Source organism: Leptodactylus fuscus, chromosome 8 (genome assembly GCF_031893055.1).
Source record: "Leptodactylus fuscus isolate aLepFus1 chromosome 8, aLepFus1.hap2, whole genome shotgun sequence".
In the NCBI taxonomy this organism is placed as follows: domain Eukaryota; kingdom Metazoa; phylum Chordata; class Amphibia; order Anura; family Leptodactylidae; genus Leptodactylus; species Leptodactylus fuscus.
The window spans coordinates 94,329,271-94,344,358 of record NC_134272.1 but is presented as its reverse complement, the minus strand read 5'-3'; the positions used below and the strand labels follow the sequence as shown (position 1 = coordinate 94,344,358).

At 46.3% G+C, this 15,088-nt stretch overlaps 1 protein-coding gene across 1 annotated transcript; it reads left to right on the top strand.

Moving 5' to 3' along the window:
- The first annotated feature begins 434 nt into the window (after window positions 1-434).
- LOC142216678 (leucine-zipper-like transcriptional regulator 1 homolog) lies at window positions 435-15,081 on the top strand. The gene is made up of 9 exons (XM_075284696.1): window positions 435-556; window positions 1,683-1,762; window positions 7,410-7,618; window positions 9,377-9,456; window positions 10,287-10,365; window positions 10,466-10,506; window positions 10,588-10,708; window positions 10,787-10,973; window positions 12,959-15,081. The coding sequence occupies exons 3-9, from the start codon at window positions 7,435-7,437 to the stop codon at window positions 13,551-13,553; spliced, it is 1,287 nt and encodes a 428-aa protein (XP_075140797.1). The 5' UTR covers window positions 435-556; window positions 1,683-1,762; window positions 7,410-7,434; the 3' UTR covers window positions 13,554-15,081.
- Window positions 15,082-15,088: the final 7 nt, after the last annotated feature.

Sequence of the window (15,088 nt, the reverse complement as noted above, 5' to 3'; positions counted from 1 at the left end):
TGTACATACATTACATTACTTATCCTGTATTATACTCCAGAGCTGCGCTCACTATTCTGCTGGTGCAGTCACTGTGTACATACATTACATTACTTATCCTGTATTATACTCCAGAGCTGCGCTCACTATTCTGCTGGTGCAGTCACTGTGTACATACATTACATTACTTATCCTGTATTATACTCCAGAGCTGCGCTCACTATTCTGCTGGTACAGTCACTGTGTACATACATTACATTACTTATCCTGTATTATACTCCAGAGCTGCACTCACTATTTTCCCAGCCTCTCCTGCTTGTTCAGTGCCTTCTTTACAGGGGCTCAGTCTCTATTACATTTTCACCCCTCACCACTAGGGGGCCCTCAGTCCCCCCCCCCCCCTCCCCAGTGTCCTGGTCCTCCTCCGCAGGGCGGGCTCACTCTGGTGACGTCACGCAGGGCTCGCTGTGCAGGGGATCGCACTGGGCTCTGCTGTCGGTTTTGCAGTTTTTGGCTCTTCTCCTGCTCCGGTGTTTGGACCTGAGGTTTCGTTGCAGGAGACAATGTGGACTGAGTGGTAAGTGATATCGCGATAACGCGCCTCTGCATCAGCCTCTGGTCAGTTATGTCACGACACAACGCAGAAAATTGGGTTCTCCTCGGAAAGGCGGAAAGGCGAGCAGTCCTGCCACTGACAGCAGTACACTATCGCAACATGACAGCATCTGATGTAACATGCGGCTCCTCCTGCTGTTATCACGATAGACTGATGTTTATTATCATCCGGGAACCCCAGAGCCGCACGTCATAGGAGGAGGAGGAGGAAGAAGAGGGGCTGCAGTGTGGGGGGCTGTCAGCATAACGGAGGAAGTCAGTAGGATGGGGACAGTCAGTATGTTAGGGGGTAGTCATTGTAACAGGGGGCAGTCAGTATGATGGGGACAGTCAGTATGTTAGGGGGTAGTCAGTGTAACAGGGGGCAGTCAGTATGTTAGGGGGTAGTCAGTGTAACAGGGGGCAGTCAGTATGATGGGGACAGTCAGTATGTTAGGGGGTAGTCATTGTAACAGGGGGCAGTCAGTATGATGGGGACAGTCAGTATGTTAGGGGGTAGTCAGTGTAACAGGGGGCAGTCAGTATGATGGGGACAGTCAGTATGTTAGGGGGTAGTCAGTGTAACAGGGGGCAGTCAGTATGTTAGGGGGTAGTCAGTGTAACAGGGGGCAGTCAGTATGATGGGGACAGTCAGTATGTTAGGGGGTAGTCAGTGTGACGGGGGGCAGTCAGTATAATGGGTAGTCAGTGTGACGGGGGGCAGTCAGTATGACAGGGGGTAGTCAGTATGTTAGGGGGTAGTCAGTGTGACGGGGGGCAGTCAGTATGATGGGGACAGTCAGTATGTTAGGGGGTAGTCAGTGTGACGGGGGGCAGTCAGTATGATGGGGACAGTCAGTATGTTAGGGGGCAGTCAGTGTGACGGGGGGCAGTCAGTATAATGGGTAGTCAGTGTGACGGGGGGCAGTCAGTATGACAGGGGGTAGTCAGTATGATGAGACAGTCAGTATGATGGTGGTAGTCAGTGTGACACTTATAGCTGTCACGTGACTGTTATTATACCTCTGTATTACGCTGTTATATCAGTCATGTGACTTTTATTATACCCGGCGTTTACTTTCCATGTCGTCTGACTCTTTATCACGCAGGGTTCAGGGTTCAGGAGTCATGTGACACCTGTATGTGCAGAGCGGTGACTTCTTGGGGTCATTTAGAAGACGCTGAGCAGGTAAGATGTGGTTCTTCCTCGGCTTCTTATCTCAGGACTGTCCTGACACTGATCTATTTGTGAGATACATGGCATCATATAGCATATCAGCTCCTCAGCCATGTATGTGACTAGCGGATGTATGTATGTATGTGACTAGCGGCTGTATGTATGTGACTAGCGGCTGTATGTATGTATGTGACTAGCGGCTGTATGTATGTATGTATGTGACTAGCGGCTGTATGTATGTGACTAGCGGCTGTATGTATGTATGTATGTGACTAGCGGCTGTATGTATGTGACTAGCGGCTGTATGTATGTATGTGACTAGCGGCTGTATGTATGTATGTGACTAGCGGCTGTATGTATGTGACTAGCGGCTGTATGTATGTATGTGACTAGCGGCTGTATGTATGTATGTATGTGACTAGCGGCAGTATGTATGTGACTAGCGGCTGTATGTATGTATGTGACTAGCGGCTGTATGTATGTATGTGACTAGCGGCTGTATGTATGTGACTAGCGGCTGTATGTATGTGACTAGCGGATGTATGTATGTATGTGACTAGCGGATGTATGTATGTATGTGACTAGCGGCTGTATGTATGTGACTAGCGGATGTATGTATGTATGTGACTAGCGGCTGTATGTATATGACTAGCGGCTGTATGTATGTATGTGACTAGCGGCTGTATGTATGTATGTGACTAGCGGATGTATGTATGTATGTGACTAGCGGCTGTATGTATGTATGTGACTAGCGGCTGTATGTATGTATGTGACTAGTGGCTGTATGTATGTGACTAGCGGATGTATGTATGTGACTAGCGGCTGTATGTATGTGACTAGCGGCTGTATGTATGTATGTGACTAGCGGCTGTATGTATGTATGTGACTAGCGGCTGTATGTATGTATGTGACTAGCGGCTGTATGTATGTATGTGACTAGCGGCTGTATGTATGTGACTAGCGGCTGTATGTATGTATGTGACTAGCGGCTGTATGTATGTGACTAGCGGCTGTATGTATGTGACTAGCGTATGTATGTGACTAGCGGCTGTATGTATGTATGTATGTGATTAGCGGCTGCATGTATGTGACTAGCGAGCGGATGTATGTATGTATGTGACTAGCGGCTGCATGTATGTGATTAGCGGCTGTATGTATGTGACTAGCGGCTGTATGTATGTATGTGACTAGCGGCTGTATGTATGTATGTATGTGACTAGCAGCTGTATGTATGTGACTAGCGGCTGTATGTATGTATGTGACTAGCGGCTGTATGTATGTATGTGACTAGCGGCTGTATGTATGTATGTGATTAGCGGCTGCATGTATGTGACTAGCGTATGTATGTATGTATGTGACTAGCGGCTGTATGTATGTATGTGACTAGCGGCTGTATGTATGTATGTGATTAGCGGCTGTATGTATGTGACTAGCGGATGTATGTATGTATGTGACTAGCGGCTGTATGTATGTATGTGACTAGCGGCTGTATGTATGTATGTGACTAGCAGCTGTATGTATGTATGTGATTAGCGGCTGCATGTATGTGACTAGCGGATGTATGTATGTGACTAGCGGCTGTATGTATGTATGTGACTAGCGGCTGTATGTATGTGACTAGCGGCTGTATGTATGTATGTGACTAGCGGCTGTATGTATGTATGTGACTAGCGGCTGTATGTATGTATGTGACTAGCAGCTGTATGTATGTGACTAGCGGATGTATGTATGTATGTGACTAGCGGCTGTATGTATGTATGTGACTAGCGGCTGTATGTATGTATGTGACTAGCGGCTGTATGTATGTGACTAGCGGCTGTATGTATGTGACTAGCTGCTGTATGTATGTGACTAGCGGCTGTATGTATGTGACTAGCGGATGTATGTATGTGACTAGCGGCAGTATGTATGTGACTAGTGGCTGTATGTATGTATGTAGGTATGTGACTAGTGGCTGTATATATGTATGTAGGTATGTGACTAGCGGCTGTATGTATGTGACTAGCTGCTGTATGTATGTGACTAGTGGCTGTATGTATGTGACTAGCGGCAGTATGTATGTGACTAGTGGCTGTATGTATGTAGGTATGTGACTAGCGGCTGTATGTATGTGACTAGCGGCAGTTTGTATGTGACTAGTGGCTGTATGTATGTATGTAGGTATGTGACTAGCGGCTGTATGTATGTGACTAGCGGCAGTATGTATGTGACTAGCGGCAGTATGTATGTGACTAGTGGCTGTATGTATGTATGTATGTGACTAGCGGCAGTATGTATGTGACTAGTGGCTGTATGTATGTGACTAGTGGCTGTATGTATGTATGTATGTATGTGACTAGCGGCTGTATGTATGTGACTAGCGGCAGTATGTATGTGACTAGTGGCTGTATGTATGTATGTATGTGACTAGCGGCTGTATGTATGTGACTAGCGGCTGTATGTATGTGACTAGCGGCTGTATGTATGTGACTAGTGGCTGTATGTATGTATGTATGTATGTGACTAGCGGCTGTATGTATGTGACTAGCGGCTGTATGTATGTGACTAGTGGCTGTATGTATGTATGTATGTATGTGACTAGCGGCTGTATGTATGTGACTAGCGGCTGTATGTATGTGACTAGTGGCTGTATGTATGTGACTAGTGGCTGTATGTATGTATGTATGTATGTGACTAGCGGCTGTATGTATGTGACTAGCGGCAGTATGTATGTGACTAGCGGCTGTATGTATGTGACTAGCGGCTGTATGTATGTGACTAGCGGCAGTATGTATGTGACTAGCGGCAGTATGTATGTGACTAGCGGCTGTATGTATGTGACTAGTGGCTGTATGTATGTATGTAGGTATGTGACTAGCGGCTGTATGTATGTGACTAGCGGCTGTATGTATGTGACTAGCGGCAGTATGTATGTGACTAGCGGCAGTATGTATGTGACTAGCGGCTGTATGTATGTGACTAGTGGCTGTATGTATGTGACTAGCGGATGTATGTATGTATGTATGTGACTAGCGGCTGTATGTATGTGACTAGTGGCTGTATGTATGTATGTATGTATGTATGTAGGTATGTGACTAGCGGCTGTATGTATGTGACTAGCGGCTGTATGTATGTGACTAGCGGCAGTATGTATGTGACTAGCGGCAGTATGTATGTGACTAGCGGCTGTATGTATGTGACTAGTGGCTGTATGTATGTGACTAGCGGCTGTATGTATGTATGTGACTAGTGGCTGTATGTATGTGACTAGCGGCTGTATGTATGTGACTAGCGGCTGTATGTATGTGACTAGCGGATGTATGTATGTATGTGACTAGTGGCTGTATGTATGTGACTAGTGGCTGTATGTATGTGACTAGCGGCTGTATGCATGTGACTAGTGGCTGTATGTATGTGACTAGTGGCTGTATGTATGTGACTAGCGGATGTATGTATGTATGTATGTGACTAGCGGCTGTATGTATGTGACTAGTGGCTGTATGTATGTATGTATGTATGTATGTAGGTATGTGACTAGCGGCTGTATGTATGTGACTAGCGGCTGTATGTATGTGACTAGCGGCAGTATGTATGTGACTAGCGGCAGTATGTATGTGACTAGCGGCTGTATGTATGTGACTAGTGGCTGTATGTATGTGACTAGCGGCTGTATGTATGTATGTGACTAGTGGCTGTATGTATGTGACTAGCGGCTGTATGTATGTGACTAGCGGCTGTATGTATGTGACTAGCGGCTGTATGTATGTGACTAGCGGCTGTATGTATGTGACTAGCGGATGTATGTATGTATGTGACTAGTGGCTGTATGTATGTGACTAGTGGCTGTATGTATGTGACTAGCGGCTGTATGTATGTGACTAGTGGCTGTATGTATGTGACTAGTGGCTGTATGTATGTGACTAGCGGATGTATGTATGTATGTATGTGACTAGCGGCTGTATGTATGTGACTAGTGGCTGTATGTATGTGACTAGCGGCTGTATGTATGTATGTGACTAGTGGCTGTATGTATGTATGTGACTAGCGGCTGTATGTATGTGACTAGCGGCTGTATGTATGTGACTAGCGGCTGTATGTATGTGACTAGCGGCTGTATGTATGTGACTAGCGGCTGTATGTATGTGACTAGCGGCTGTATGTATGTGACTAGTGGCTGTATGTATGTGACTAGCCACTATACGCTTGGCGCTCCCCGTGCTATAACCTTCTCCCCGGGATATAATGTTTATTCCGCCCTCCGCTCCTCAGGATAGAACATAAGTCTTTACAGTCAAAGACGAATATAGCAAAGAGGCAGCAGCATGTCTCCTGTCACCTCAGGGGGGCGCTGCAGTGTAGCTGACAACCACAAGCATCAGGCATTCCTCTGTTTCTATGTGCTGTCACTCAGCTTTCCATATACCTGAATGCCATATAATTCAGCGGCAATATATGGCACTCCACACTCCCTACTGCTGCGCTTCCTGTGTGTCAGTCTGCACTGCTGGCTTGGCGTTCTTTGGATGAACAGAAGTATAATGAAGAATGCTGCAATGCAGGGAGTCTATGATATAATGTAAAGCCCGGGCTCAGTCATGTGACAGTATCTGCCCCGGGGAGGGGGGTATGGCGGGGCTGAGCAGCTGATGTTCCCGTCAGGGACCCGTCCGCCTGGTTTTTGGGTATTTCATTTCTTTTTTTGCTGCTGGTGAATTGACATTGAATATCCGGGAACTGACGGTAATCCTGAGACAAAAGAAGAAGCAGCAGCAGATTATTTACAGGGGAACTCCAGCCGGTCAGTACCAAGCAGCCGGTCAGCACCAAGCAGCCGGTCAGCACCAAGCAGCCGGTCAGTACCAAGCAGCCGGACAGCGCCAGGTAGATGGTCAGCGCCAAGCAGCCGGTCAGCGCCAAGCAGCCGGTCAGCACCAAGCAGCCGGTCAGTACCAAGCAGCCGGTCAGCACCAAGCAGCCGGTCAGTACCAAGCAGCCGGTCAGCACCAAGCAGCCGGTCAGCACCAAGCAGCCGGTCAGCACCAAGCAGCCGGTCAGCACCAAGCAGCCGGTCAGTACCAAGCAGCCGGTCAGCACCAAGCAGCCGGTCAGTACCAAGCAGCCGGTCAGCACCAAGCAGCCGGTCAGCACCAAGCAGCCGGACAGCGCCAGGTAGATGGTCAGCGCCAAGCAGCCGGTCAGTACCAAGCAGCCGGTCAGCGCCAAGCAGCCGGTCAGCGCCAGGCAGCCGGTCAGCCCCCCACCCCATAGAACCCGTCTGGGATATGACACAATATAATGTGGATCCGGCTTCTCCCCCCTGAGATTCCTGAAAACAGGAAGATTTACAGAGGAAACCTCAAGAGAGTGACCGCAGAAGGAGAAGAAGCCAATATGGCCCTCAGTGCAGCTAAGACCCAGCTTTCCCTTGCTCAGAATGTCAGCCTTTCAGTGTAGATCAGTTGTGCACAAGCCTGGGAAACCCTGTAGAAGCTGTAATGGCGGCCATACTTCTCAATTATTTGATGTACCTCAGAGCTGTGCTCCATTGTTAGTCTTTTGGCCGCTGTGGCCGGTCAGGTCATGTGACTGGCTTTCTCTGACATTGGTGCACAGAAGAAGGAAATGTTTGTCTGTTACCTCAGGATGGGGCTGATATAATACATTGTATTCTGTGCTCCAGTCTGTAGGGGGCAGCGCCTGAGACCATGCCCCAAGTGTCAGCGAGTATGATCAACGAGAGCGCCGACTGTGCCTGGGAGCCGCTGACCCGACGGGAGAAGGTGCCATGTGACCGCTTCAAGCACGCCGCGGTGGCGTATAATGGCTTTGTGTACATCCATGGCGGCCGGCAGGACAGCGTGCTGGGGGATTTCTGGAGATACAGCCTAGGTGAGCGACATTCTCCAAGTAACTTTCCATATCTTAAGCCTGGTGTCTTTGCCACAAAGCCGGGATTGTTCTAGGATGAGCCGCAGCCAAGGTTTGTTCCGTTCCCTGGAGGACCCCGAGAGCTGCTCCACATCCGGATACACAAGCAGCTCATCCCCAGGGAATGGAAGTCCTCTAGACCTCCTCTTATGTATCATGCTTGGATCTGTACGTGGGAAAGCTGGGTGATGGCTGCAATAAATGTGTCACACAGTCTCGGCAGCACGTGCCACCCAGCTTTCCCAGACTCCTGAAATATAGATTTTTCCTCTATTTCTCCTCTTCCATGCCTGTGTTATTAGGTAGGTTTGCTATTAAAGTGGTATTACAGTCAGACTAGGGGATAACTTGCTGATCGGTGGGGTCCAACCGCTGGGACCCTCAACTTTTGTGAGTTTTGAATGGAGCAGTGTGTCGAGACAGTGCACAGGGTCGGACAGCGGACGGGGTGGGTCGGACAGCGCATGGGGCGGGTCGGGACAGTGCACAGGGCAGGACAGTGCATGGGGCGGGTCGGGACAGTGCACAGGGCAGGACAGTGCATGGGGCGGGTCGGGACAGTGCACAGGGCAGGACAGTGCATGGGGCGGGTCGGGACAGCGTTCTGGTCGGGACAGTGCACGGGGTGGGTCGGGACAGCGTACTGGGAGGGGTTGGGATGGGGCGGGTCAGACAGTGCATGCTGCTACATTCATTTCCATGGGACTGCCGGATATATCTGAACGGGGCCGCCAATACAGCAGACACCCACTGACCCCATAGAATAAAATGGGGTCTGCCTTGGATGAGACGTGAACCTGTCTGTGTAACAATGTGTGACGTCATCTTGTGAGCAGCACAGACCTCTCTCCTATCCGGATTCATTGTATCAGTCTGGAGTCCGACCAGTTTATAGCATGAAGGATTATTTAGACCGGATACATTGTACCAAACCATCAGCTGTGAGAACTATTCACTCTAGACAGCTTTATATCCACTGGAGGTGAACGACCCCGACAGCGAGCAGAGCTCTACCCCTTGTGATCCAGACACATATTGGACAGATCTCTCGTATACAATGAATAACTTACATTTAACCCTTTCCTTTCCATGGGCGTTTCCCATAAATTCCTCTTAGTCACAAAGTTACCTGGACATTGTCTGCTTTCAGGAAATGTAGGGGGTTTGGGGTGCCCTTGTGAGGGGTGTAAGCCCCGTGTTATATAGGAAGTTACTTTGAGTAAATTATAGTCTTAAATCCAGATATTTGGTCCTTCCAGTTCTTGTGATGATTTGTGGATCCAGACACAGGGAACAATGAACCTGACCCGACCCGACCTGACGTGACCTGACCCGACCCGACCTCTGCATTGTTGAGTTTCGATCTTTTTGGGTCACACATTAATACAATAATAATTAATTAATTATTCAGTCTTTTATGTAATAAAATCTTAAACTTGGCCACAATATTTTCTGAGGATTCCGATCAGTTCTGGGGAAGTTCTGACGATTTGCGGGTGCTCGGCCAGTCTGTGTTGTAGGACTTTGTAATGTTTTGTTATTTGCTATTACTATTGACTAGGGAAGGTGGCGAATGTCACGGTCACTGGCAGTGAAGGGGTTGAGCCCGGCCGATCTCTTCCTTGGCGCTCGCTCGCTGCTTTTGTTTTCCGCCTTCTGTTGGGTAAACACAATGTTACTTCTCCACATCCTCACACACAATCTCTGCTCTCGTTTCAGCTCTGGGCCGGTGGGAGCAGCTTCCGAGCTGTCGACAAGCTCCAGATAAACTGGAAGGACACTCCATGGTGGCCCACGAGGTGACCCCGCCCTTCTGCATCTGATCATTGGCCCCGTTTGTTGCGTGTCTATTTGTGTAAATCAGAAATCTCCTGGAAATGTCTAAAAAGTGCAAGGATCGGCCCTAAGGCTGCAGCCCATGGGGGAGGGGGCCCCTGTTATTGCAGGACGTTCTCAGTTTACATCTGATTGTCACCCATGTGGTTTCCCTTCCCCATTGACTTCCATAGTGCGTTCCATTCAGTTCTGATGCCAGAGAGCAGGATAGGACTTGCTCTATAATCCTTGGAACGGTGAATTGGAAGCTATACGAGAACTTCTTTCATTCTTCCCAGTGTTTATTCAAAATACGGTTTCTTCTGGTATGCTAATGAGGATCATGGAGCATCGGAGGCGTTCCCCCAACGCTCCGCGCCATACATGTCCTCCACCCCTTTCATGCTTGTGCTCCATCCTCTTCTCCGAAAATTGCACCTTGCACAAGCCTCCGACACCGCGCTGCACCCATCTAAAATCTCAGGCATGCACAGTCGGCTCTGCCACTCTGGGTTCGGACAATTGCGCATACCCGAGCGGCCATTTTGTGGTGGTCTGCTACATGAGCGTCCTGCACTCCTATGCTCCATACGCTCAATCCGCCAGAGAACTACACGAGTCACATGCATATAGAACACTAAAAATGGCCTCTCGGGTACACGCAATCACGCTTATAAAGGCTATTCCAACGTGCCTATAGATGAAAATGAGTTTTTCAGACGGTACACTCCCTTTAATACGTCGGTCACGTGCGTAGCTGTTACTTCATGGGAGAGAAATCAAATCCTAAACTCCTCCTGTTCTGTCTTGGCAGGGTGTGCTGTATATATTCGGAGGAATGGTGGACTTTGCTGCAAACTGGGAGAATACCCCGCTGTGGATGTATTCTATAGGTGAGGCGGATGTGACTAAGGAGGTTAAAGGGGTCCTCTAGAGTCCATAAATAATAGTGGCCGGGAGTGTCCTGTCTTATGTTATTATCTCTCCCATCAGAAACAAGACGATGGTGTGAAGTCAAGGTCCAGCAAGGACAGGTAAACATCGTACAATGTAGTGATGAGGCTGCTCCTCGGGGGCGGGGCATGGCAGTCTTAAAGTTTTTCGGTGTTTTACAGGAGAACAGACCCACAAACAGGAAGGGGCACAGTGCAGTCGTGTACCAGTCGGCCATGTTTGTCTATGGAGGCTACTTCGACATTGCAGGAGCGGTGGAAGAATTCTGGGTGTTTTATTTTGGTAATATCCAGAGCGTGAGCGTGATCTGAGAAGAGAACCTTCAGGTATAACATTAATAGTCATCGTCTCTCCTGGCAGATACACAGAAGTGGTCACAACTGAGTCCTCACACGCGTGGCATGGGCCCGGGACCCCGACATGGACACTCCTGTGTTACCCATAATGCTGCAATGTTTCTGTTTGGTGGACTAAAGAATATGGCCGAACAAAATGACTTCTGGAGATTTGATTTCCGAAGACACAACTGGTCAGTCATCAAAACCAGGTGAGAGCAGAAGAAGCAGCTGGAGGCGGTATTATAGTAGTTATATTCTTGTACATAGGAGTAGTATTATAGTAGTTATATTCTTGTACATAGGAGTAGTATTATAGTAGTTATATTCTTGTACATAGGAGTAGTATTATAGTAGTTATATTCTTGTACATAGGAGCAGTATTATAGTAGTTATATTCTTGTACATAGGAGCAGTATTATAGTAGTTATATTCTTGTACATAGGAGCAGTATTATAGTAGTTATATTCTTGTACATAGGAGCAGTATTATAGTAGTTATATTCTTGTACATAGGAGTAGTATTATAGTAGTTATATTCTTGTACATAGGAGGTAGTATTATAGTAGTTATATTCTTGTACATAGGAGCAGTATTATAGTAGTTATATTCTTGTACATAGGAGCAGTATTATAGTAGTTATATTCTTGTACATAGGAGCAGTATTATAGTAGTTATATTCTTGTACATAGGAGCAGTATTATAGTAGTTATATTCTTGTACATAGGAGGTAGTATTATAGTAGTTATATTCTTGTACGTAGGAGTAGTATTATAGTAGTTGTATTCTTGTACATAGGAGTAGTATTATAGCAGTTGTATTCTTGTACATAGGGGGTAGTATTATAGCAGTTATTCTTGTACATAGGGGGTAGTATTATAGTAGTTATATTCTTGTACATAGGAGTAGTATTATAGTAGTTATATTCTTGTACATAGGAGTAGTATTATAGTAGTTATATTCTTGTACATAGGGGGTAGTATTATAGTAGTTATATTCTTGGACATAGGGGGTAGTATTATAGCAGTTGTATTCTTGTACATAGGAGTAGTATTATAGCAGTTGTATTCTTGTACATAGGGGGTAGTATTATAGCAGTTATTCTTGTACATAGGAGAAGTATTATAGTAGTTATATTCTTGTACATAGGGGGTAGTATTATAGCAGTTATTCTTGTACATAGGAGTAGTATTATAGTAGTTATATTCTTGTACATAGGAGGTAGTATTATAGTAGTTATATTCTTGTACATAGGAGCAGTATTATAGTAGTTATATTCTTGTACATAGGGGGTAGTATTATAGCAGTTATTCTTGTACATAGGGGGTAGTATTATAGCAGTTATTCTTGTACATAGGAGTAGTATTATAGTAGTTATATTCTTGTACATACGAGTAGTATTATAGTAGTTATATTCTTGTACATAGGAGTAGTATTATAGCAGTTATTCTTGTACATAGGAGCAGTATTATAGTAGTTATATTCTTGTACATAGGAGTAGTATTATAGTAGTTATATTCTTGTACATAGGAGCAGTATTATAGTAGTTATATTCTTGTACATAGGAGGTAGTATTATAGTAGTTATATTCTTGTACATAGGAGTAGTATTATAGTAGTTATATTCTTGTACATAGGGGCAGTATTATAGTAGTTATATTCTTGTACATAGGAGCAGTATTATAGTAGTTATATTCTTGTACATAGGAGCAGTATTATAGTAGTTATATTCTTGTACATAGGGGCAGTATTATAGTAGTTATATTCTTGTACATAGGAGCAGTATTATAGTAGTTATATTCTTGTACATAGGAGGTAGTATTATAGTAGTTATATTCTTGTACATAGGAGTAGTATTATAGTAGTTATATTCTTGTACATAGGAGCAGTATTATAGTAGTTATATTCTTGTACATAGGAGCAGTATTATAGTAGTTATATTCTTGTACATAGGAGGTAGTATTATAGTAGATATATTCTTGTACATAGGAGCAGTATTATAGTAGTTATATTCTTGTACATAGGAGTAGTATTATAGTAGTTATATTCTTGTATATAGGAGGTAGTATTATAGCAGTTATTCTTGTACATAGGGGTAGTATTATAGCAGTTATATTCTTGGACATAGGGGGTAGTATTATAGCAGTTGTATTCTTTATTATATTTTTAATCTGGTTCCTCCCACTATTCTTTGTCTAGCTTTGGCCCCCCAAAATTGGTTGGACACGGGTGTGTGGTCCATCGTGGTTGCTTGTGGATAGTCGGAGGAGGTTTACCGTCTCGCACTCCGGCTCACAATTTGTGGAAATATCAATTTGCTTCTCGCTCGTGGAAGAAAATCTCCAGAGATAAGCAGAGAGTGGATTGTGCGAGGATGTATCACTGTGTGGTCGCAGTTGGCGGTACGTCCACGCCTTGTACAAAGGGCTCTCTGTTTTGCAGTGAGCACTTGGAGGCGCCGGATTCTTCCGTAGAGAAGTTTTATTCCTTCTTCACCTCGGGCTCTAACAGAGTGACCACAATCTCTGACTCCAACCTCATAGAGATGAAGACTTTTAAGGAGCGCTCGGCCTCCCCTGTTATTTGTTCCTGCTCTTGCTCCTCGGGGGCGGAGGATCGGCGTCTGCTGGCCAGTTATGAGAACGAGTCTTTCACGCTCCTGGAGGAGGACTTTCCGCAGACTTCTCTCTCCTGCGGGGATTCGGCTGAGGACGAGGACGTCTTCCTGATGATTGGGGGAAAGCCGCTCTCCAGACATTGTGAGATCTCCATAGGCCAGATTTCGGTGGAGTAGCGTCAAGACATTGAGACATCTCCTGGATTATCTGTTACATTGTGGGGCTGATCAGTCTAGGCCCTTGGCTTCGATGGTGGCGCCACCTATGGAGCTGAATAGGCTGTGACATGAGATAGAAGAATCTCAGCTATTACTCAGGTCTAACACACAATGCTGCATTCACAGGTGCTCCGGCCCTGTAGTCTCTGTTATCAGCCATTTTTGGTTAGGGCTGACTGTAGTGTTTCTCATTGTGATTAAGGTGCTGAAATCCTCTTACACGGCTGCTGCATTGCTGTGGATTTTAGGGGTACCGGCCCTTTAAGTGATAGTGCCAAGGCTGCAGGTGTATACGTGGTGCTATATCGAGCAGCGTATCCTAGAAGCCGCACATGGGGACGCCCCTGATCTCCGAGGGGCCGGCGCTGGATATTATTAGACTGCTTACTATGCAGTACATTAATAACCAGCAGGGTGTGAACTGACCCCATGACCTGAGCTAAAATAAGACCCACCATGGCCTGCACTGGACAAAGTGTGCAAAACGGAGGCCTAAAGGGGTTACATACAGAGAGCACCCTGTCTATATACCGTATTAGGGTGCATGAACATCACATGGGGGCGCCCCACTAGGAACGCTAAAGGGGTGACTGCTGGCCCCAGGAGTTCATAGACAACACCAATCGTCTGTTCTACATGTATGTGCCAAATATGACCGTGCCATGTGATACAGGGGCAGCGCCGACTTCAGGGGGGTTTGGATTTTTTTTTATTGAGTGTGAGGAGATCATGGACAGTAAAGCCTCACAGTGCACAAAACGCTGATTGTTGTTGCAGATCAACACCGCTGAGGTCAGAAGAACCTTGTAAGACCTGCACACGCGTGTAAGCGCTGGGGCCGAGTGTGCGGCGGCTTACTCTACGTCACGCCATAAAGCCGACTATTAGCCTTGTGTCTATGATGAGAATAAAAGGTTTGATGAGGAGTTTCTGTTTCTTCTGTAACGTCTTCTGCGATCCTGCCGAGCCCATTTGTGTTTATGGAGACCAGAGAGATCGCCCAAACCGAGGGACTGCTGTGAGTGGCGCCTGCAGGGTAAAGAATGGAGGATTCCTGCTATGGGACTGATCGGAGACTGTATAAGAGCACAGACACATTGTATCTGTATGGCAATATAGAACGTGCGCTGGCATGGAACGTCAAAGGACTGGACCCTGGAGCAATAGGCCGAATAATACACATTATATACGGTCTCTCTGTCAGTCAAGTCCCTTTAAGTAAAAGAAAGCGCCAAAGACACCAGTCTAAGAAGAGAATACCAGAACTACAGTGTAGACTGACAAGTGTAAGCAAGCTGCTATACAAGTTATAAGGCATCAGGGTGTGCAGAAAGCTGGGTGCGAGTTCTTACTAGAATCAGTGACAGTGATCAGACACTTCCGAGGACTTCACCGCCGCACAGGATGTGACAAATTCTTTCCTTTTCTACCGGTATCAACTGCTCCTTTCCTGCCGTTCATGAAGTCAAGACGATAAATAAAAAGAATAACTA

Excerpts from the sequence above, each read along its gene's own strand:
- LOC142216678 (XM_075284696.1), top strand. The coding sequence starts at position 7,435 with ATGCCCCAAGTGTCAGCGAGTATGATCAACGAGAGCGCCGACTGTGCC. Across the intron at positions 10,507-10,587 it reads TCAAGGTCCAGCAAGGACAG|GAGAACAGACCCACAAACAG; the intron begins GTAAACATCGTA and ends GGTGTTTTACAG. Across the intron at positions 10,709-10,786 it reads ATTCTGGGTGTTTTATTTTG|ATACACAGAAGTGGTCACAA; the intron begins GTAATATCCAGA and ends CTCTCCTGGCAG.